Source organism: Schistocerca americana, chromosome 7, assembly GCF_021461395.2.
Source record: "Schistocerca americana isolate TAMUIC-IGC-003095 chromosome 7, iqSchAmer2.1, whole genome shotgun sequence".
Taxonomy (NCBI): domain Eukaryota; kingdom Metazoa; phylum Arthropoda; class Insecta; order Orthoptera; family Acrididae; genus Schistocerca; species Schistocerca americana.
Window position 1 is genome coordinate 356,572,886 of NC_060125.1, and position 22,278 is coordinate 356,595,163.

Below are 22,278 nucleotides of genomic sequence, written 5' to 3' on the forward strand. Positions count from 1 at the left end.
TGACTAAACTGTTTGTATGAATTTCTGGTGGTGCAGTTGGTTTCTTCCACCGTCTTTACGTCTTGGGTCTGTTGCTCTTCCATTTTTTGAAACTATGGAAATCTGGGGCTTGTGCTCGATAGGAAACTTTCTTGGTCCTCCCTTATCTCATACTTGGCAGCCTGCTGTATGTGGTCCCTCAATGTCTTAAGTGTACTCAGTGGTACTTCCTGGAGAGCAGATCGAACTAACGTCCTCCATTCGTACCCTTCCCTTGTCCATTCGAAACTAGACTATGGGTGTTTTGTTTATGCATCTGCACACCCATCCCTCTTAAGCTGTCTCAATGCTGTCCATTGTCATGCCATTCATGTGGCCACTGGCACCTTCTACATTAGCCTGGTTGAGTACCTGTATGCCGAACTATCGATGTCATACTTTCGTGACTTTCTCCTCAACAGATATGTGTGCTGTTTGTCCGCAATGTGTGGCCACCCATCCTATGCCTCCTTTGATGACTCCTTTAGTCAGCACTGGGGTGCATCTCTCTTCTCTGCTATCTGTTGGAGCTTGCTTTTGGGTCTTAATCTTAACTTCATGCTGCTTGCCACTTTCCCGATGGGTATGTACCCTTCACCACCTTGGCTTCGTGTAGCAGCCTGTGTTCACCTTGGCCTTCATTTGCTCCCTAAGGACACTACTCCAGCCTTACTCTATCACCTTCAGTTTCACAACCTTCACACAGAACTTCGTGATAGTACCTTTGTGTACACTGATGGCTTGCAGACTGACTGTGGTGTCGGGTGTGCCTTCGTCATTGGCACTGACATTTTTCAGTATTAGCTTCCGGAACATTGCTCAGTATTTATAGTAGAGCTCTTCGCCCTATATCAGGCCATGCAGTACATTCGGTGGCACAGGCTTTTCAGTTGTCATCTGCTCTGACACTCTGTGCCCTTCAAAGCATCTGTGTGCTGTACACCGTCCATACTTAGTGCAAAGGGTGTACAAATGCTGTCACTTGCTCACTCTTCGTGGAGCCACTGTAAGGTTTGTGGGTTCCTGGCCCCATTGGTCTTGCAGGAAATGAGGTCGCTGCCAAGGCTGCAGTCCTCTTACCTCAGCACGCTAGTTCTTATATTCCTTCCAATGTCTGTCAGCAGGTGGTTTCACTTCAGCATCACCACTGGACGTCCTCTTCACGCCCTTCTCGGCGGGAGGAGGTCGTTTTGGCCCGGTTAAAAATTGGACACTGCCGGTTCAGCCATCGCCATCTGCTGGCAGCTGCACCAGCACCGTTCTGCCCATGTGGGCAATTGTTGACGGTCCACCACATTTTAACATCCTGTCCGAATTTTAATACACTGTGTGTTGATCTGGGCCTGCCATGTACTCTGGATGCCATTTTAGCGGATGACCCAGGAGCAGCTGCTTGCGTTCTTCTTTTTATCAACTTGACAAACCTGTCTAAGGACATTTGATTATGCTGTTTTTTTTTTAATCCTCTGCCTGTCTGTCTTTTATAGTATTGTCCCTTTTAGTTGCTGTTTTAACCTTGTGCCTCGCGGTGCATTCCTAACTTTGTCTGGGTGCTAATGACCATTGTAGTTGTGCGCCCTAAAACCACAAAAAAAAACAACACTGGTCTTCCCTTCATGGGAACAACATCTGGGTTATTAAGCCCCTCCCAGTGGCTTGGATGACTGCCTCCTCAGCCCTCTGGCTATGAGATCATCATTTTAGCTAGGTTGCGTATCAGGCACTGTCTTTTTATTGCCATTTAAGTGGTTCTCCCCCACCACTTTGTACTCATTGCACTCAATCTATCAGTGCCATTTCCTGATAGAATGCCCTTTTTTAACCACTTACATTCTCATTTGTGTTTGCCTTCTGAGTTATCAACTGTTTTAATGAAGACATGTGGGCTGTCAACTGCATTTTACTTTTTATCTGTTGTAGCAATATGGTGAAGGACATTTAATTTTTAGTTTAGGACCTCCATTTCTCTACAGTGTATTTTGTAGATATTTCTCCATGACCCTGTTTTTAGCTATCTTCTCTTTCGTTGATTGGGATTAAAATGGAGTCGTTTTTAACTCTTCACTTTGTCTTCTTGTTATACAGTTCTGACATGGGGGCTTATGACCCTAGATGTTTATGCACCCAAAAAAAAAAAAGAAACCAACCTTATATTGGTGCAGATTTGTGACACACCGAATTCTCAAGCTAAAGCTGGTCAGCACACTAGTTGCTTAGTATAATAACTATGGGCAGTCATCAGAGACAGCTGTATAGTATCTTTGGTAAATCCCTTGATACAATATACGTCTACCTCAGTGTTTGGCAAGTGACTATGGGATGGATAGCTGCTAATGCAAGACTCTTCAGAGGCAATGTCATGGGCAGCCTTCTCCAAATAAGTTGTGCTCTGTCTCAATCAACATGTTGACTCTCCCTGCTACTTTCATGAACCTACTAATTCATACGAACTCATCCAATAGTGTGGGTCACTGTCAGGCAGTATATTCACATAAAGAAAAATTTGTTGGCTAGTCTCTGTGGGGGAAAGAAATAGAAATGAGAGCAGAAACAGGGTGCAGATCACACACCAAAATGTACAGTGCGGCTATAAAATAATGGGACTGTTGTTGTAAAAATTTTTATTTCAAAAATGTACAAATGTCACCCTCAATATAACTCTAGCCGTCCAATGCTCATGTGAATTTTCATTGATGGAAATAGTGCTATAAGTCATCTTCTGTGAGATTCTTGATGATGCTCGTCACTTTTTCTTCCTCTGCTTAAATGACCTGAAACGTTGATTGTTTTCACGTAAACTTGACCTCAGGAAATAGAAGAGTCACATGGTGATAGGCCAGGTGAATAAGGGGGTCTGACACTGGGAAGCTGTAAGTCACAAAGAACCTTGTAACAGAAAAAATTCAGTATAAGCCAGTGCATTGTCTTGATGGGGAAATCGTGACTAAATATTCTATGAGGTTTTGGGAGTGTAACCAGATCATGATGACTCGTTGCCACAATATTCGGCTGGCAACCTTTCAGCCATCTGCAGATGAGTGTCCACCACTGAAGAGTGCTAATTCAAGGTGTTAGCTTCATAGAAAAAACTGGCATGGAGACACATGTGCATTGGTGGCCCTCACAGGAGCATTCTCTATTGAAATCTACCCCCACTGCAAATAATGTTTCATCTGTGGCACCCAGGCGCATGCATAAAAATGGCCACCCCTCTGTCAGGATGTGCACTCGTCGTGCTAAAAACAAATGTCAGATGTCACCAGACATGTCATTATGAATAAAATACTTTTTCTTATAAGAAATTAGAGAACACTGGGTCCCAAGCCTTGTCCAACTGAAAGCCACTGTCAAGATTTAAAACTCTTGTTCTAGAGGTATTTGCAGATTCTTTAATTACTGAATCCCAAAAGGACCTCACGGGGGCCAAGATTTTTGTGGCAGAATAATCCATAGTGTCCTGTGGTAATTGTGCTCAGCTATGGCCAACTTACTGGGCTGCAAAAGGCGAGGGTGGCACTCGCGTTCAGTGCACCTTTCATGTACTGTGTGAATCATCTGACATTTGTAAGCTTTGCTGCATTGGCAAGGAATTTTGTAAATTCCAGCCTTCTGCAATCCCATATCATCCTTTACTGAACTGAGAAGAGCATTGATTGTTGCCAGTGGCCAGAAAACTACTTCAACTTGATGTTTCCTTAGGATCTTGCCTACTTTAGATGAAAGGTTGCCAATCTATGGAAGAAGCCGTTAAAGTCCAGGCAAGACAGAAATCTGTTTTGAAGTTCTAGATACTGTAAGGTCTCTGAAATTACTAATTATTTTGCGGAGTAAAACAGAATTGAATTAAACTCTTGAGTTCTGGTAGTAGTGTTAGAAAGTATTGGAGTACAGTTTGAGAAAAGTTGATTCATGTGTGGCTAATGATAAGAGGCTGTCATTCATTTAGTGAAAACTTTCTCAAAATTCATCTTGTTAAAAAAATATGTAAGTGGTGCTGAAAATATTAGAGAACAGCAGCTTAGATGAAATACCCTGGCTTCTCCCTGTATTGTTTCTAATATGTTTGTTTTCTTTCCCCCACCCCAATCATTCTCTATTTGCGCAAACCATTGAGATACATTCTGTATCTTTCATAGTGTCCAGTTTTATTTTTTGAGGCAAAGTACAGAGTCATTGTCTGCTATTAAAGTGTATTGTGCAAAGTAGAGATTAAACTTAGAATCACTCATTTATTCTTTCTGTTACTGGAATGCCCATATTTGTATGGGAATATCTTCTTCACTTACTAAAAGCTATTTGTATGTTTCTTCCAGAAATATTTTCGACACCAACACCTCCAAAACCGGTTGTAAAGGAAGAACCAGAAAAAATTAGGAAGTGGAGGGAAGAACAGAAGAAACGCCTTGAGGAGAAAGGTTAGTTATGTTGACTCACACAGCTGCACTTCATTTCACAGAGAAAAGGTATGGTAAATAACAGGATAGACCCAAGAGTTCACTTAACAGTTTAATGCTACTCTGTGCACTTCGAGAATCAGTTCATTGCATTATCCTGCAAAATGATCGTCAGGTCCTGCGGAAAGTGTCATCACTTTCTGCAGGACCTGACCATCATTTTGCAGGACAATGCTCCAGCACGCAAGTGCAAGCTGTTATTGATTTGTTTGGCTGATGGGGCTGCTAAGTGCTATACCACCTACTGCACTCCCCTGGCTCAAGCCCACGCAAGTTCAACTATTTCTAAACTGAAGGAAACACTTCGCTTCAGAACTGCTACAAGTTCATCGGGCAATAGACGCCCCCGCCCCCCCCCCCCCCCCCCCAGGTGTGTAGCGAGCACGGGACCCCGAGCTAATGTGGCCCTCTTCCTTTCCGGGCTGCATACCTTCCTTTTCCGCATCCTTCCCTCTCCCCCATCTTTGCCCCTCCTCCCCTCACCTCTGGCTCTTTCCTTCCCTTTCTCCCCCTCTGGGAGTATGGTTTGTGCCTACGTCCGGAGACGGACGCTCGTAAATGTACCGCATTCTTCGCCTTCTCTGCTTGTATGTCCTCATCCTTCCTTTGTCCTTCTCTTTTCCTTAGCTCTTCTCTTTACCCTTTTCTCCGCTGCGGCGTTTGAGACCTCTCCTCTTCCCTTTCCCTTTCTTTGTTTTTCCCTTTCTCTTTCTTCCTCCCTGTGCGTGTCTGAAGGCCGACCCACGCATTTTTGTGCGTAGCCGGTGACGGGGTAACGCGTAATTCCCCGCCCCGGGTAGACAGGTAGGACACGTACGTACCCCCTGGTAACGGCCAGGCCCAGGGAGGGATGATTACCCGAGCTGATACCTTCCGAAAGTGCCGATTGGTCCCTCCGTCCGTTTGTCGGGAGGTGTGACCTGAGGTGTGAACAATCACCTAAGGCGGGAGTGCCCTCAGAGAGGGCCCCCACAAGGGAGGAGTGCACCATCGGAGACGCCGGTAATCATGGGGATTCTTCCGCAATGGTTTCCTCACCTTCCACTATGTCTACTCACAAACGTAAGTTCACTGAGTCTCAGCCACAGACAGTTCTTCCATCGTTGCCACAGTTCCTTGTTGTTTCTCGGTCTGACGAAGGTCACGACTTCTCCACGGTCAACCCTTTCATTATTCAGAAAGGTGTCGACGCAATTGCAGGTCCTGTAAAGTCTTGTTCCAGATTACAGAATGGCACCCTGTTGTTAGAAACAGTCAGTGCCCTCCAGGCACAAAAATTGCTGCGTACCTCTCTGCTCCACACCTTCCCTGTCCGGGTTGAAGCGCACCGCACTTTAAATTCCTCGCATGGAGTCGTTTATACACGCTCCCTCGATGGATTGTCTGACGAAGAAATTCAGCACTACCTGTGTGACCAGGGCGTAACGGCTGTTCATAGAGTTATGAAAAGGGTTGACACGAACATCATTCCAACCCGCACTGTCTTCTTGACATTTGACAAAGTTCAACTCCCATCGAAAATCAAAGCAGGCTATGAGATAATTTCCGTTCGCCCTTACGTCCCAAACCCTACGCGTTGTTATCGGTGTCAGCGGTTCAATCACACCAGCCAGTCCTGTTCCAATCCGGCCAAATGTGTTACGTGTGGCAAGGATGCCCATGAGGGTGCTTGTCCACCTCCATCCCCTCGCTGCATCAACTGTATGGGTGACCACGCTGCTTCCTCTCGAGATTGACCCGTTTTTAAGGACGAAAAGCTCATCCAGGAAATCAGAGTGAAGGAAAAGGTGTCAACCTTTGCTGCTCGAAAATTATTCGCCAGTCGACAGCCCACCGTGCCTCAGACAGGAAAATACAGCACTGTCCTTGCTTCTCCTCGGCCAACAAAGGAGGCGGCCACGCAGGCTTGTGACCTCACCTTTAGTGCCACGGTCGTCAGATCGGCCAGCGTAAAGATCGCCCGTTCAACCTCACCACTTTCGCCTGCCCACTCTCTGGCACACCCTTCGTTGGGTTCTGCTAAATCTCGAGCCCAAAAGTCAGACACCAAGACTTTGAAAAAAGAGCATACTCGTGTAGAGTTTTTACGTACCGCAACTTCCCAACCATCGGTTCCTCCTTCATCTAAACATCATACTTCCAAGAAGGCTACAAAGAAACCCAGTTCCTCTCCTTCTCCGCCAAGGCGTGTCCCATCTACAGCACCACCTGGCGGAAATCGCCCTCGGCCGTCTTCTGTGTCGCCGAGGCGCACTGCTGGCGGCCGATTGCTGGTGGCAGGAGCTGCTCCTGAACAACCTATGGATCAGGATTTCTGCCTTCGGCTGAATGCCATTCCATGCTGTCGGTCGCAAGCTCTGAGCAGTCGTTGAGTTGACGGCAACCTTGGTCACATTCCTCCATTTTCTGTTCACCCTATGTCCATTATCCACTGGAATATCCGCGGTATTCGAGCCAATCGGGATGAATTGTCAATCCTCTTATGATCCTACTCGCCGGTCATCTTATGTCTTTAGGAAACAAAGCTGCGTCCCCATGACCGCTTTGTTCTCCCTCATTTTCAGTCCGTCCGATATGATCTCCCCTCTGTTGAAGGCACTCCAGCACATGGCGCTGTCCGTCTTTCCCTTTCCGGATACACGTTCTCTCTTTGTACTGTATACATTCCATCGTCCACACCAATGGCACGAGCTGATCTCCTTCATCTTCTTGGTCAGCTTCCACCCCCCTATGTGCTGGTTGGGGACTTCAATGCCCACCACCCGCTTTGGGGATCTCCACATCCTTGTCCACGTGGCTCACTATTGCTAGAAGTCTTCCACCAAGCGGATCTAGTTTGCCTCAACACTGGGGTCCCTACATTTTTGTCTGCCTCCACGACAAATTTCTCTCATTTGGACCTTGCGGTTGGTACTGTTCCGCTAGCTCGGCGCGTAGAATGGTTCGCCCTTGATGATACACACTCGAGTGACCACTTTCCATGTGTCCTTAAGAGTGCAGCCTCAACTGCCATATATGCGCCCGCGACGCTGGAAGTTTGCCCAAGCTGATTGGACACTTTTTTCGTCTCTAGCAACATTAGATGACCGTCACTTTCCCTGCGTTGATGATGAGGTCACACATATTACCGACGTTATTCTTACAGCTGCGGAACGTTCAATACCACGCACCTCCGAATTGCCCCGGCGCCCCCCAGTTCCTTGGTGGAACGAGGCATGCTGTGATGCAATACGTGAGCGGCGACGTGCTCTCCGCGTTTTCCGCCACCATCCTACTTTGGCCAACTGTATCCGCTATAAGAAGTTCCGTGCGCGATGCCGTCGTGTCATCCGCGATAGCAAGAAGGCAAGCTGGAAATTCTTTATTAGCTCATTTAACACCTTCACTCCCTCCTCGGAAGTTTAGAGTCGGCTTCGACGGTTCTCAGGCGCGCCTAGTTTCTCCCCGGTCTCTGGGCTCACTGTCGCGCATGATACATTAGTGGACCCCGTCGCAATTTCTAACTCATTGGGTCAGCACTTTGCTGAGATTTCGAGCTCTTCAAATTACCCGCCAGCGTTTCTCCCGAAGAAACGTGCAGCGGAAGTGCGACCTCTAGCTTTCTCCTCTCAAAATCGTGAAAGCTACAATACTGTTTTCTCCATGCGGGAACTCCAACATGCACTCTATTCTTCTCGCTCCTCCGCCCCAGGACCGGATGGTATCCACGTCCAAATGTTGCTGCATTTATCAACCCATAGTCTGCGTTACCTCCTTCACCTTCATAATCGAATTTGGACCAACAGTACTTTTCCCAGACGATGGCGGGAAGCTATCGTCGTTCCTGTTCCGAAACCTGGAAAGGACAAACATCTCCCCTCTAGCTATCGCCCCATTTCTCTCACGAGTAGTGTCTGTAAGGTTTTGGAGCGTATGGTGAATTACTGATTAGCGTGGTGGCTGGAATCCCACAGTCTTTTAACACCTGCCCAATGCGGATTCCGAAAGCATCGTACTGCAGTTGACCATCTTGTTGCTCTCTCCACTTATATCATGAACAATTTTCTCCGGAAACGCCAAACAGTAGCAATATTTTTTGATCTGGAGAGAGCATACGATACCTGTTGGAGGACAGGCATCCTCCGCACACTGTTCTCTTGGGGCTTTCAAGGTCGTCTGCCCCTTTTTCTTTGCGAATTTATGGCAGAGCGCACATTTAGGGTGCGGGTGAACACTACTCTCTCCCGTACTTTCTCCCAAGAAAACGGGGTACCCCAGGGCTCCGTGCTGAGTGTTGTACTGTTTGCCATTGCCATAAATCCAATTATGGATTGTCTCCTTCCTGATGTCTCGGGCTCCCTCTGTGGACGATTTTGCGATCTTCTACAGCTCTCAACGGACCAGCCTTCTTGAACGACATCCTCAAGGATGTCTCGATCGCCTCTGCTCTTGGAGCATCGAAACCGGCTTCCGTTTTTCTCCCAGTAAGACCGTTTGTGTTAATTTTTGGCGACGTAAGGAGTTTCTTCCGCCCTCCTTACATCTAGGTCCTGTCACCCTTCCGTTTTCAGACGTCGCTAAATTCTTGGGTCTTATGTTTGACAGATAACTGTGCTGGTCCTCCCACGTTTCCTATCTTTCGGCTCGCTGTCTGCGATCCCTCAACACCCTCCGTGTCCTGAATGGTACCTCCTGGGGAGCGGACCGAGTGGTCCTTCTCCGCCTCTATCACGCCTTAGTGCGCTCGAAATTGGACTATGGAAGCATAGTCTACTCCTCTGCTCGGCCGTCTATTCTTCGACATCTCGACTCTATCCACCACTGTGGATTATGTTTAGTGTCTGGAGCTTTTTACACCAGCCCTGTGGAAAGCCTTTATGCTGAGACTGCTGAACCTCCGCTGTCCAATCGGCGAGCAGTCCTTCTGAGTCGTTATGCTAGCCATCTGTCTTCCATGCCTGCTAATCCAGCCTATGACATTTTTTTCGACGCCTCCTTTGATGCAGGGTATGCAGGCCGCCCCTCCTCCCTACTACCACCGGGAGTCCACTTCCGTCAACTGCTCCATTCTCTTTCCTTCTGCTTTCCTAAAATCTTCTTGACAACTTGGGGTACAGCACCGCCCTGGCTCCATCCCCGGATCTGCCTGCTCCGAGACCTTTGTCGATTTCCCAAGGATGGTACCCCTTCACTTGTTTATCGTCGGGCATTTGCTGCTCTACGTGCACAAATGACGGATGCCACATTTATTTACACCGACGGTTCGAAAACATCGTTAGGTGTAGGGAGTGCCTATATTGTTGGCGACACCCCAGATCACTTTCGGCTTCCCGACCACTGTTCGGTTTATACTGTGGAGCTTTACGCTGTTTTCCAGGCTGTCCACTACATCCGCCGCCATCAGCGGATACAGTACATTATCTGCTCAGATTCTCTCAGCTCACTCCTCAATCTCCAAGCTCTTTATCCTGTGCACCCTCTGGTCCACCGGATTCAGGACTGTTTGCGCTTGCTCCACCGGAGGGCGTGTCGGTCGTGTTCCTCTGGCTCCCGGGACACATTGGTATCTGTGGAAATGAGGCGGCTGATATTGCAGCCAAGGCTGCAGTCTCTCTTCTTCGGCCAGCTATTCAATCGATTCCCTTCGCCGATCTACGGAGCGTTTTATGTCGTCGTGTTGTTCATTTATGGCACGCGCATTGGTCGACACTTCCCCATAATAAATTGCGGGACGTAAAAGCTCTTCCTTGTGCTTGGACCTCTTCCTCCCGAACGTGTCGTCGGGAGGAGGTAATTTTAACTAGACTCCGGATAGGGCACTGTCTTTTTAGCCATCGACATCTTTTAAGCGGCGATCCTCCCCCACTCTCTCCCCACTGCTCTCAGCTGTGGACGGTAAGACACCTTTTAATTGAGTGCCCCTATTTTAATCCATTACCCTCCCCTTCTACAGCTATCGCCTGATATATCGTAGATTTTAGCAGATGACACGCACTCAGCCGACCGCGTTCTCAAGTTTATTAGTGCCAGTGAAATGACGTCAGTCATTTGAAGCTTTTTTTGGGGACAACCAACCCCTTTCTGTAGTGGATTTTTAAGCCTTCCTTCTGCTTTTAGTTCCTCCAATTTTATGACTTTCGTTCCCATTGCTGCTGGTTTTCAATTACAGTTTTTTACTGTTTCCTAAGTCTTGGACTGGGCGCTAATGACCATAGCAGTTTTGCGCCCTAAAACAAAAAAAAAAAGACCGCACCATTTGAACTGTCAACGTAACTGGTACTGCTAAGAGTATCCTAAGACTTCCATATTGCTGGCAACGAGTTATAAACAATGCTAGTGACTACTTTGAAGCTCAGTAAAACTTCGAAACATATATCCGTTTTGTACAAGCTGTAAATAAATGGTTGCCACTATTAAAGTTCCAACCCTCATATAAAATGTGGTTATCAACTTGTGTGTCATTACAAAATGAAAATGACTAGGGTTCTGCTGCTGAGGCCAGCTTGCAATGAGTTGAAAGATATTTGGACCACACAGATACACCCCCCAGGGGGCCCACAGTCCTTTTGTGGGTACGTGTGTGGCGTGCACGGGGCCCCGAGCTATTGCAGTCTCCTTTCCTTTCCAGGCTGCATTACCATCCCTGTTCCTCTCCCTCGCTATCCTTACTCCTTTGTCCCTGCCCCCTCTTTTTCCTCTTACTGGACTTCATGTCGGCCTGGCTACCCTCCTGGCTTTGTTTTGGTCTGTGCTATTGTTTAGTTTGCTGTTTCCATCTCCTTTTCAGCATTTTTGGTCCCCTTGGGGTTTGACTTCCATTCCCAAAATTTTCCATTCATTGTGAGCCATTTGGGGATGAACTCCCTACTTAGCTTCCATGGTGAAGGTTCCTCTCCCCCTCCCCTCCTCTTTCCTTTTGCACCCTGCCACCCCCCCCCCCCCCCCCTCCGTCCTTCTGCTAGGTCACCAGCATGGTAGCCGGTACATGTGGTGGGGCTATTAACTACCCACTTGGCTGAGCCCCCTGAAACCACAGGGATCACACTGCTGGTACCTGAGCTATTAACGCCTCGTGAATGCCCAGGAGTCGATGCTCATCACTTTGGGGCACCAGAACTCCCAGCAGTGGCTGCCGTGCCAGATGGCCCTTGTTGTGGCTGGGTGGCGCCCATGGGGCGAGCCCCTGATCGGAGTGGGTGGTACTAGGGCAGACGCCATGCAGATGAAGCGACGAAAGTTTCACCATCCTGGCCATTCTGTGGCTGTGTCTGAGTGGTAGCAGATGTGACACTCCTTCTGATCCTTCGGCCTCCTTCTCCCTGGCCACCCCCTGGGAGGAGGGTCAAGCTCACTGGCTTGGGTCGAAACCTTTCCATTGGTACCTGGCTTGTGCCAGAACAGGATGGTGGAAGTTTTGCCATGACCAAGCCTATGATTTTTGTGGAGACGATTGAAGGTAAGTATGGTGAAGTGGAATCGATGAATAAAATGCGATCCGGTGCTTTGCTCATAAAGACATGTTCTGCTGCCGAGTGAGACGCCCTGCATGCCTGTGACAGTCTCGGTGACGTCCCAGTCTCTGTCACGCCCCATCAATCTTTGAACTCGGTACAGGGCATTATTTTCCACAGAGATCTTCTTCTCCAAACTGACGAGGAGCTCCGTGCTAACCTCGAGTGGCGAGGGGTTCAGTTTATCCGCCGTGTGCAGCGAGGCCATCCAAACAATCGCACTGCTATGGGTGCCTTTATCCTGGCCTTCGAGGGGGATGTACTCCCGGAGAAGGTCAAGGTAATGGTATATCAGTGTGATGTAAAACCTTATATTCCTACACCGATGAGATGCTTTAAATGCTTACAGTTTAGACACGTCTTCCCGCTGCACCACTGATCCCCTCTGCAGTGACTGGGCACCCTCTCCGTGAGGGGAGTGCCTGTGCTCCCCCACCAGTGTGTGTAAATTGTCATGGACAGCATTCTCCACGCTCGCCTATATGCCCGGTGTTTGTGAAAGAAGGATGGATCAAGAGTACCAAACCTTAGATCGGTCACCTACACTGAGGCTTGTCGAAAGTATGGCTGGCTCCATCCCGTGTCTGTCTTCTACTTTTGCTTCCGTTGCGTCCATTCCCCCCTCCTACCCCCCCCCCCCCTTCCCAGCCCCACCCCATTTACCCCCCCCCCCCCCCTGCGGGTCCGGGGATTAGAATAGGCCCGAGGTATTCCTGCCTGTCGTAAGAGGCGACTAAAAGGAGTCCCTCCCCCTCAAGGGGGTAGTTAGCGCCTGCGTCCGGAGACGGACGGTTCCACGACCTCTATTTGCGGTCATTTTGCTTTTTCACTTCTCGTTTCTTCCTTCCTTTGGTTGGTTCCTTTCTTTGCTCTTCTCCATCTCACTGTCTTCCTTACTCTTTCCCCTGTCTTCTCCTTGCCTTCTCATTGCCTTCTTCTCCTTGCCTTCTCTGGTCTCCGCCTCGGCGTTTGAGACAGTCTGTCCTCTCTCTCCCTCTTCTTTTTCCTCTTCTTCCTTCCTCCCTGTGCGCGCCTGAAGGCCGACCCACGCGTTCGCACGCGTAGCCGGTGACGGGGTAACGCGTAATTCCCCGCCCTGGGTAGACAAGTAAGGCACGCACGTACCCCCTGGTAAAGGCCAGGCCCAGGGAGGGATGATTGCCTGAGCTGATACCTTCTGAACATGCCAATTGGTCCCTCCGTCTGTTTCTCGGGAGGTGTGACCTGAGGTGTAAACATTCACGTAAGGCGGGAGTGCCCTCTGAGAGGGTCCCCACAAGGAAGGAGCGCGCCATCGGAGACGCTGGCCATCATGGGGGATTCCTCCGCAATGGATTTCTCTCCATCTCTCTCGACTTCTACCCAAAAACGGAAACTTGACCAGCCACCAGTGACAAAAGTACTACCGCCTGCCCCACAGTTCCTCGCCGTTTCTCGATCTGAGGACGGAAAGGATTTTTCCTCTGTCAACCCTTTCGTTATCCAGAAGGGCGTAGATGCCATAGCCGGATCTGTCAAGTCGTGTACCAGGTTGCGTAATGGTACCTTGTTACTAAAAACTGAGAGCGCCTTTCAGGCACAAAAACTGCTTCGGGCCACACTCCTGTACACGTTCCCTGTCCGGGTGGAGGCTCACCGCACTTTGAATTCGTCTCGTGGTGTGGTCTATACTCGATCACTTGACGGATTGACTGACAAGGAGATTCAGTCTTTCCTCGCTGAGCAGGGCGTGACGGCTGTCCATAGGGTCATGAAAAAGGTCAACAATGACCTTGTACCGACCCGGACACTTTTCTTGACCTTTGACAGTGTTCAGCTGCCGTCGCGTATCAAAGCGGGCTACGAGGTTATTTCTGTTCGCCCCTATGTCCCGACACCTACGCATTGCTACCAGTGTCAGCATTTTAATCACACTCGCCAGTCTTGTTCCAATGCGGCTAAATGTGTCACTTGTGGGAGGGATGCCCATGAGGGTGACTGTCCACCTCCGTCTCCTCGTTGTGTGAACTGTCGGGGTGACCATGCAGCGTCCTCCCGCGACTGTCCCATCTACAAGGAAGAACGCTGTATCCAAGAAATTCGGGTCAAAGAGAAAGTGTCCACCTCGGCTGCTCGCAAGCTATTTGCTAGTAGGAAGCCCGCGCTGCTCCCAGCGGGAAAGTACAGTACTGTCTTCACCTCTCCTCTGACTACCAGGGAGGTGGCAACGCAGACATGCGATCTGACCTTTGGCACCACGGTCGTCCATTCGGCCAGTGCTAAGATTGCGCGGTCGACGTCTTCTCTTCCTCCCGTCACCCCTCCAACACAAGCACCTTCATCAGCTTCTGCCAAGACGAAGACCCAGAAATCAGATGCACGGGCCTTCAAGAAGGAACCGTCCCATGCAGACTTCCTATGTACCTCGCACTCCCAGCCGTCGACCAGTACTTCCACTAAAAGACCTTCCAAGAAGGCTCATAGGAAGCACAGTTCTTCTCCTCCACAGCGCATTTCTTCTCCTGCGCCACCCAGCGGTTGCCGCCCCAGGCCGTCATCTGTTTCGCCTGGCCGCACCGCTGGTAGCCGAACATCTGGCTGTCCACCGGCGGAGGAAGCTCCTCCTCCCGGCCATCTTAACGAGATGGCCGATGAACCTATAGAACCAATGGACGATGACTGTCCGCCTACTGATAGCGGCGGCAGTACTAGCTCGAAGCCAGGCCCTCAGCGGCCTTCGAGGTGACCACTTTTTTCATCTTCATTTTCTTCTCACGATGGCACTTACTCACTGGAATATTCGCAGCATTCGCTCCAACCGAGAGGACTTGAAGTTGCTGCTCCACTTGCACCGTCCGCTCGTCGTAGCCCTCCAGGAAACGAAGCTCCGCCCATGCGATCACATTGTCTTGGCACACTACACCTCTGTGCGTTTTGACCTACCCCTTGTGGTAGGTATTCCGGCTCATGGAGGGGTTATGTTGCTGGTCCGGGATGATATTTACTATGATCCCATCACATTGCACATCGGCCTGCAGGCAGTTGCCGTCAGAATTACTCTCCCCACTTTTACATTTTCTATTTGTACCGTTTACACTCCATCGTCGTCTGCCGTTACCAGGGCAGACATGATTCAACTTATTGCTCAGCTACCTGCACCATTTTTGTTAACTGGAGACTTCAATGCCCACCATCCCCTTTGGGGCTCTCCAGCATCCTGCCCGAGGGGCTCCCTGTTAGCAGACCTCTTCAACCAGCTCAATCTTGTCTGCCTCAATACTGGCGCCCCTACTTTTCTTTCGGACACATCTCACACCTATTCCCATTTAGACCTCTCTATATGTACTACCCAACTTGCACGCCGGTTTGAGTGGTATGCCCTTTCTGATATGTATTCGAGCGACCACTTGCCGTGTGTCATCCATCTCCTGCATCATACCCCCTCTCCGTGCTCAGCTAGTTGGAACATCTCCAAAGCCGACTGGGGGCTCTTCTCTTCCAGGGTGACCTTTCAGGATCAAACCTTCACAAGCTGCGATAGTCAGGTCGCACACCTCACGGAAGTCATTCTCACTGCTGCTGAATATTCCATCCCTCACACCACTTCTTCTCCATGTCGCGTACCGGTCCCCTGGTGGACCGCAGCATGTAGAGACGCTTCTCGTCGACGTGTTTCACGCACTTTTAAACGCCACCCTACAGTGGCGCATTGTATCACTTATAAACGATTACGTGCGCAGTGCCGTCGTATTATTGAAGAAAGCAAGAAAGCCAGTTGGGCTGCTTTCACAAGCACCTTCAACAGTTTACTCCTTCTTCTGTTATCTGGGGTAGCCTGCGCCGCCTATCTGGCACTAAGGTCCACTCACCAGTTTCTGGCTTGACGGTCGCGAATGACGTCCTTGTGGCCCCTGAGGATATTTCCAATGCCTTCGGCCGCTTTTTCGCAGAGGTTTCGAGCTCCGCTCATTACCACCCTGCCTTCCTCCCCCGAAAACAGGCAGAGGAGGCTAGGCCACCTAACTTCCGCTCCTCGAATCATGAAAGTTATAATGCCCCTTTCACCATGCGGGAACTCGAAAATGCACTTGCCCGGTCACAGTCCTCCGCTCCAGGGCCTGATTCTATTCATATTCAGATGCTGAAGAACCTTTCTCCTGCGGGTAAAGGTTTCCTTCTTCGTACTTATAATCGCATCTGGATTGAGGGACATGTTCCCGCATGCTGGCGCGAGTCTATTGTTGTACCGATTCCTAAGCCGGGTAAGGACAAGTACTTGCCTTCCAGTTATCGACCCAAATCGCTTACCAGCTGTGTCTGTAAGGTGATGGAGCGAATGGTTAGCTCTCGTTTGGTTTGGCTGCTCGAATCTCGGCGCCTACTTACCAATGTACAATGTGGATTTCGTAGGTGCCGCTCTGCTGTTCACCATCTGGTTACCTTGTCAACCTTCATTATGAATAACTTCTTGCGGAAGCGCCCGACCGCGGCTGTGTTCTTTGATTTGGAGAAGGCTTACGACACCTGTTGGAGGGCGGGCATTCTCCGCACCGTGCATACATGGTGCCTTCGCGGTCGCCTCCCTCTTTTTATTCGTTCCTTTGTAATGGCCAATGACGGGGTCGGTTGTTCTTTTATTGTCGGGGCACAAAGTTTCAAATACTGGCTCCATGGCCATTGTTCGGTCTTCACAGCTGAGCTCTTTGCCCTCTACCAGGCTGTTCTTTATATCTGCCGCCACCGACATTCTGCTTATGTCATCTGCTCTGGTTCCCTGAGCACCATCCAGAGCCTCAGTGATCCGTATCTAGTTCACCCTTTCGTGCACTGGATCCAACGCTCTCTTCAGCAGCGGGTGGACGACGGTTCTCCGGTTAGTTTTATGTGGGTTCCTGGCCATGTCGGTATCCCTGGGAACGAAGCTGCAGATGCCGCGACCAAGGCTGCGGTCCTCCAGCCTCGGACAGCTTTTTGTTGTGTCCCTTCATCAGATTGTAGCAGAGTCATTTGTCGGCGCATTTTATCGCTGTGGCATGCCGATTGGGCTGCACTTACGGACAACAAGCTTCGGGCCTTGAAACCTCTTCCCGCGGCTTGGACGTCCTCCTCACGCCCCTCTCGGTGGGAGGGGGTAGTTTTGGCCCGGTTACGAATTGGACACTGCCGGTTCAGCCATCGCCATCTGCTGACAGCTGCGCCAGCGCCGTTCTGCCCATGTGGGCACTTGCGGACAGTCCGCCACATTTTAACGTCCTGTCCGGATATTACTACACTGCGTCTTGATCTTGGCCTGCCATGTACTCTCGATGCCATTTTAGCAGATGACCCAGAAGCAGCTGCTCGCGTTCTTCGTTTTATCAAATTGACCAACCTGTCTAAGGACATTTAATTATGCTGTTTTTTTTTTTTTATCGTATGCCTGTCGATCTTTTATCGTGTTTTCCCTTTTAGTTGCTGTTTTAAACTTGTTCCTCGCGGTGCATTCCTAACGTAGTTTGGGCGCTAATGACCGTTGAAGTTGTGCGCCCTAAAACCACAAAAAAAAAAACCATTTGCCCCATACTTTCAGCCTCCTCCCCCACCCCACCCCCCCACCCCACCCCACCCCTCCCGTCAGTACCCATACCCACACCTTCGGGTGCTGCTCCCCCCTCCCCCGCCGAAGAAGTGTTCCCCTCCTTCGGCAGCTGCCGGTACTGGAGCTCCCTCCTGGGACTCCTCTTCCAGGCACCCCTCTGAAATCTGTGGCCGATGGGCGCCAAGATTGCCCAGTGTAATGTCGTGCACGCCCTCTCTGAAGACTGCCTTTCTCTTCCTTCCCAAGAGAACAAGCAGAAACGCAAGTAGAAGGGTAAGGCCCCTCCGGTACCCCGTGAGGTGCAGTCTTTCCCCCCTCCAGTCAATGAACCAACAGTCTGACCCCACCTATATGGATATTACCCCATCCTTATCGGTGACAGATGGCGACTCGGTGGCGTGACAGCCTCCGGTCCCTTCGCTTCCCCTTTGGACTACGGCTTGAGAATCCTCCCGTGGAATTGTAATGGTTATTTGTGGTACCTTCCAGAGCTGCAGCCCCTTCTTTCCTTCTACTCTGCCACTTGTATTGCGCTCCAGGAGACCCATTTTGTCAATTCTTACTCGCCCGCCCTTCGTGGGTGAGAACCGAATTGGCCCTGTGCAGGCTTCTGGTCCGCAAGGACATTGTTAGTAAGTGGGTTCCCCTCCTACCACTCTGGAAGCCATTGCTGTCAGGGTCCATCTGGTCACTCCAATCATGATCTGTAATCTCTGCCTCCCACCTGACAGGCCGCCCACATTCCATACCCTCACCACCCTTCAACTACTACTCCGTTCTGCCTTCCTGCTATTAGGGGACTTTAATGCCCACAACCCTCTTTGGAGTAGTCATATGACTACTGCCTTCGGCAGGACAGTTGAAGCTGTTCTGGCAGTGCTTGACCTCTGTTTACTAAACACAGGCGCTCCCACACACTTCAGTGTGGTGCACAGAACTTTCTCTTTTCGGGTCCAAGTTAGGTGCTCCTACAGCACTCCCCATTGGCAGGGAAATGGGGTTCCACAGGGTTCCGTGCTGAGTGTCCCTCTCCTTCTCATAGCCATTAATTGTCTGGTGACAGCTGTTGGGCCGACAGTGTCCCACTCTTTGTATGCTGATGATTTTTGTATCTACCTCGCTTCCTCTGTAATGGGCACTGCAGAACGCCGTCTACAGGGGGCAATCTGCCGGGTGCACTGATGGGCTCTCTCCCATGGCTTTCAGTTTTTGGCAGCCAAGGTGTGTCATGAGTTTCTACCGTCACCGTACAGTCCATCCCCATCTGGAACTGTTCCTCGATGGCCAGCCCCTCAAGGTAGTGGACACCTTTCACTTCTTGGGTCTGGTCTTCGATGCCTGATTGACATGGCTCCCTCATCTTCGCCAGCTGAAGAGAACATGCTGGTCCCATCTCATAGTTCTTAGATGTCTATGCAATACAGCCTGGGGTGCAGACTGCTCTGTTCTCAAGCGTTGGTCCAGTCTCGTTTAGACTATGGAAGTCCTGTCTATGGTTCTGCGTCGCCTTTGACGCTGCAGATCCTAGACCCCATCCACCACTGTGGGGTCTGACTTGCGACTGGTGCCTTCCGGACTAGCCCCGTACTAGGTCTTCTCGCAGAGGCAGGGATTCCACCACTGCGAGTTTTGCGCCAACAACAGCTGATATCTTATGCGCTCCGCATTTGCTGCACCCCAAAGCACCCTAAGTATTGTCTCCTTTATCCAGACACGGAGATCAACCCGCGACAGCGGCGGCCACGATGTGGGTTTACCATGGCTGTCTGCATTCAGTCACTCTTTTCTGAGCTCAAGCAATTCCCTTTACCGCCTCTTTTCTGCTCACGCATGTACCCCTCCTTGGTGCGTCTCTCGGCCACAGCTCTGTCGTCATCTCTCAATAGATTCAAAGGATTCTGTCCCTCCCATGGCCCTTCGCCACCAATTCTACTGTCTCTTCAGTTCATTTCAGGGTTCAGAAGTGATTTATACTGATGGCTCCATGGTTGCTGGCTGCACTGGTTTTGCTTACACCTATGCGCAATGCACAGAGCTTCATTCCTTGCCTGATGGCTGTAGTGTTTTTACTGCAGAATTGGTAGCCATCTTGCACGCACTGGACCATATCCACTCCTGCTCGGGAGTATCCTTCACTATCTGTAGTGACTCATTGAGTGCTTTGCACACTATCGGCCATTGCTTCCCTCGCCACCCAATTGTCATCGCTATCCAGGACTCCCTTTCTCTCCTTGCTCAACGTGGATGCTCAGTGGTTTTCATTTGGACCCCAGGCCATGATGGGATTCCTGGCAATGTACTTGCTGATTGGCTGGCTAAGTTAGCTACTACCAGGCCATCGCTTGCTATTAGCATTCCAGAAATAGATGTTCACTCAGCATTACATCGTCATGTTTTGGGCCTTTGGGATGCAGAATGGCACACTCCTTCTTCGCCGAACAAGCTCAGAGCGATTAAGGATTCTAAAACTCCATGGCGGTCCTCTTCCTGGGCCTCTCGGAAGGCCTCTGTCGTTCTATGCCGGCTCCACATTGGCCATAGTTCGTTGACTCATGGTCCGTCGATAGGACCCCCCTCTCTGTTGTTGTGGATCGATGTTGACTTTGGCTCACATCTTATTGGACTGCCTTAACTTAGCCACCCTGCGAAGGACTTTTAGCTTTCCAGACTCACTATCCCTGGTGTTGGCTGACAATGCCTCAATGGCGGATCTCGTTTTACATTTTATTCATGATGGGGGTTTTTATCACTTTATTTAAGGGAGGGACCTTCCACCTTATCGGTGAGTGGAAGGGATGGCAGGCCCTCTTGTTCCCCCTTCATCCTGACTGGACTGGCTTCAAGTGGGCGTGGTGGTTCACCCCAGCCCTCTGCCTCCCCACTCCTTTCCTCTCTCGTCTCCTGTGCCCCTATCACAGTCACTTTCTTTCTCACCTCTTCTTCCATCCTTTTCCTTCCTTCCTTCCTTCCTTCCCTGTCAATAGGTCATAGTTTTATGGATATTGTAGTTCCCTCTTTTAATGTGGGATTTTATCATTTTTTAGTTAATCTAAGATCAGAGGGACTGATGACCGCGTAGCTTAGTCCCTTCCCCAACCAACCAACCAACCACACAAATACAGTGAATGCTTTCTGACTCTGCTTGTTGTTTACCTTAAATGCTGCAAAGTGCCGCTGTAGTCGTTTGGCACAGGATTCGTAGTTCTCAATCATAATTCAGTGCTGGTAATGCAGGTAACAGGACTTGCAAACTGCTGCAGTGCTTCTTGCGTCTGTTGATTGGTGGTGGAGGATGATTCCTTCTGCATAATTAATTCCCTCAACTGCTTTGCCTGCTGCAGTTGGTGAAGTTGTTACTGCTGTTGAAAGTTGTTGCTGTTGCAGATACAAAATATTTAGCAGGATGGAACGTTATGTACATTAGATTGTATAGTGTTAATCAACACAATTCAGAAATCAGTTTGTAAGCAACACAGTCCATGCGGAAGATCATTACTGTAGATAGCATAGGTGTAATAAGTGCTCATACTGCTGCACTACTTCCCCCCCCCCCTCCCCCACACGCCCTCGACCCTTAATCACCTATGGCTAGTGACTGTCACCTTGTTCTTGTGTGGCAGTGTGGCATCCTCTTTCGACATACTGCTCCTGATTGCATAAATGCCTTTGGCATATCTGTATGGGTAGCACTTGCAGGTACTAAAGTTTGTATACAGTTCTTTGTTTTGAAATTTCGTGATACTGATGACACAGACTTAAAAGTACTGAAAGGTCTTTTATACAAATACAGCAAAACAGTTTTCTTTCTGTGGAAAAATAATAGTTTGGTTTAAACATAGTTTCACAGAAATGGGGCTAATATTTTATACACACTAGTTCATTGCCTGCAAATTGACAGATTTTACCAAAGGTTCAATAGTCCTTTTTGGTTACTGTTGTCTTAGGAATAAAGAATAATCAAATCTTCAGTTGATATTCCATCACACTGTCAGCTGACTCAATCACTATAGTATAGATGACTAGGAAATTGTCACTGAATGAAGGAATTTCAAAGCTCGTCCATCGCTACGATAAGTGCGTTAATTTAAATGGCAACTATGTAGAAAAGTAGTATTTAAGTGTGGCTTTCATCTGTATATAATAAAAAATTCCAATTTTTTATTTATTTTTAATTCCAAAACGTAATGTACTTTGTGGATAGCCCTCGTATAATAAGACTACACTGACAAATTAATCATTTATTAGTACTAATCTTCTGTGTCTGTTTTGAGAACAATATATTCCTGTTTTTAGATGCTAATGAAGAAAAACGGAAGGAAGAACTACGGGAGCAAGCTAAGAAAGAGCTGGAAGAATGGTATAAGCATCATGAGGAGCAGATAGCCAAAACAAAGGCGGCAAATCGGTAAGTTGGAATGATTGGCTCTAAAGAGTCTATTGTTAATTTTGGAAAAGTAATTACATTACCTGCTTCCTCTTGGAGGGCTTCCTTGCTCTAAAATGTTCATTCTTTGTGGAATAGCTGGGCCACCATTTCCCCCCCCCCCCCCATTATCACTCTTGGGAAGATTATGGAACAACTGCATATTTAACATGTTGTAACTCACTGTTGTAACTCACTGTTGTAATTTAGTCTTGCCATTACACAAACACTTTTATGCTGAAAATATGCTATCAGCTGTAATGAAAATGTAATATTAAATATTCTCTTCTTTTTTTAATGCTGCCACAGGGAAGCAGCTAAGTAAGTGCTATATAT

The 22,278-nt window shown here is 49.1% G+C and overlaps 1 protein-coding gene across 8 annotated transcripts in view; it reads left to right on the plus strand.

Moving 5' to 3' along the window:
* LOC124622057 (clathrin light chain) overlaps positions 1-22,278 on the plus strand; it is a 64,290-nt gene that overhangs the window by 41,584 nt on the left and 428 nt on the right. For 7 of the 8 annotated variants that reach the window (XM_047147624.1, XM_047147627.1, XM_047147623.1 and 4 more), the window contains 3 exons: positions 4,332-4,433; positions 21,813-21,924; positions 22,252-22,263. In XM_047147624.1, the coding sequence (XP_047003580.1) occupies positions 4,332-4,433; positions 21,813-21,924; positions 22,252-22,263 (226 nt within the window). The remainder of the gene's footprint in view (positions 1-4,331; positions 4,434-21,812; positions 21,925-22,251; positions 22,264-22,278) is intronic. The other variant, XM_047147625.1, reaches the window with a different exon arrangement.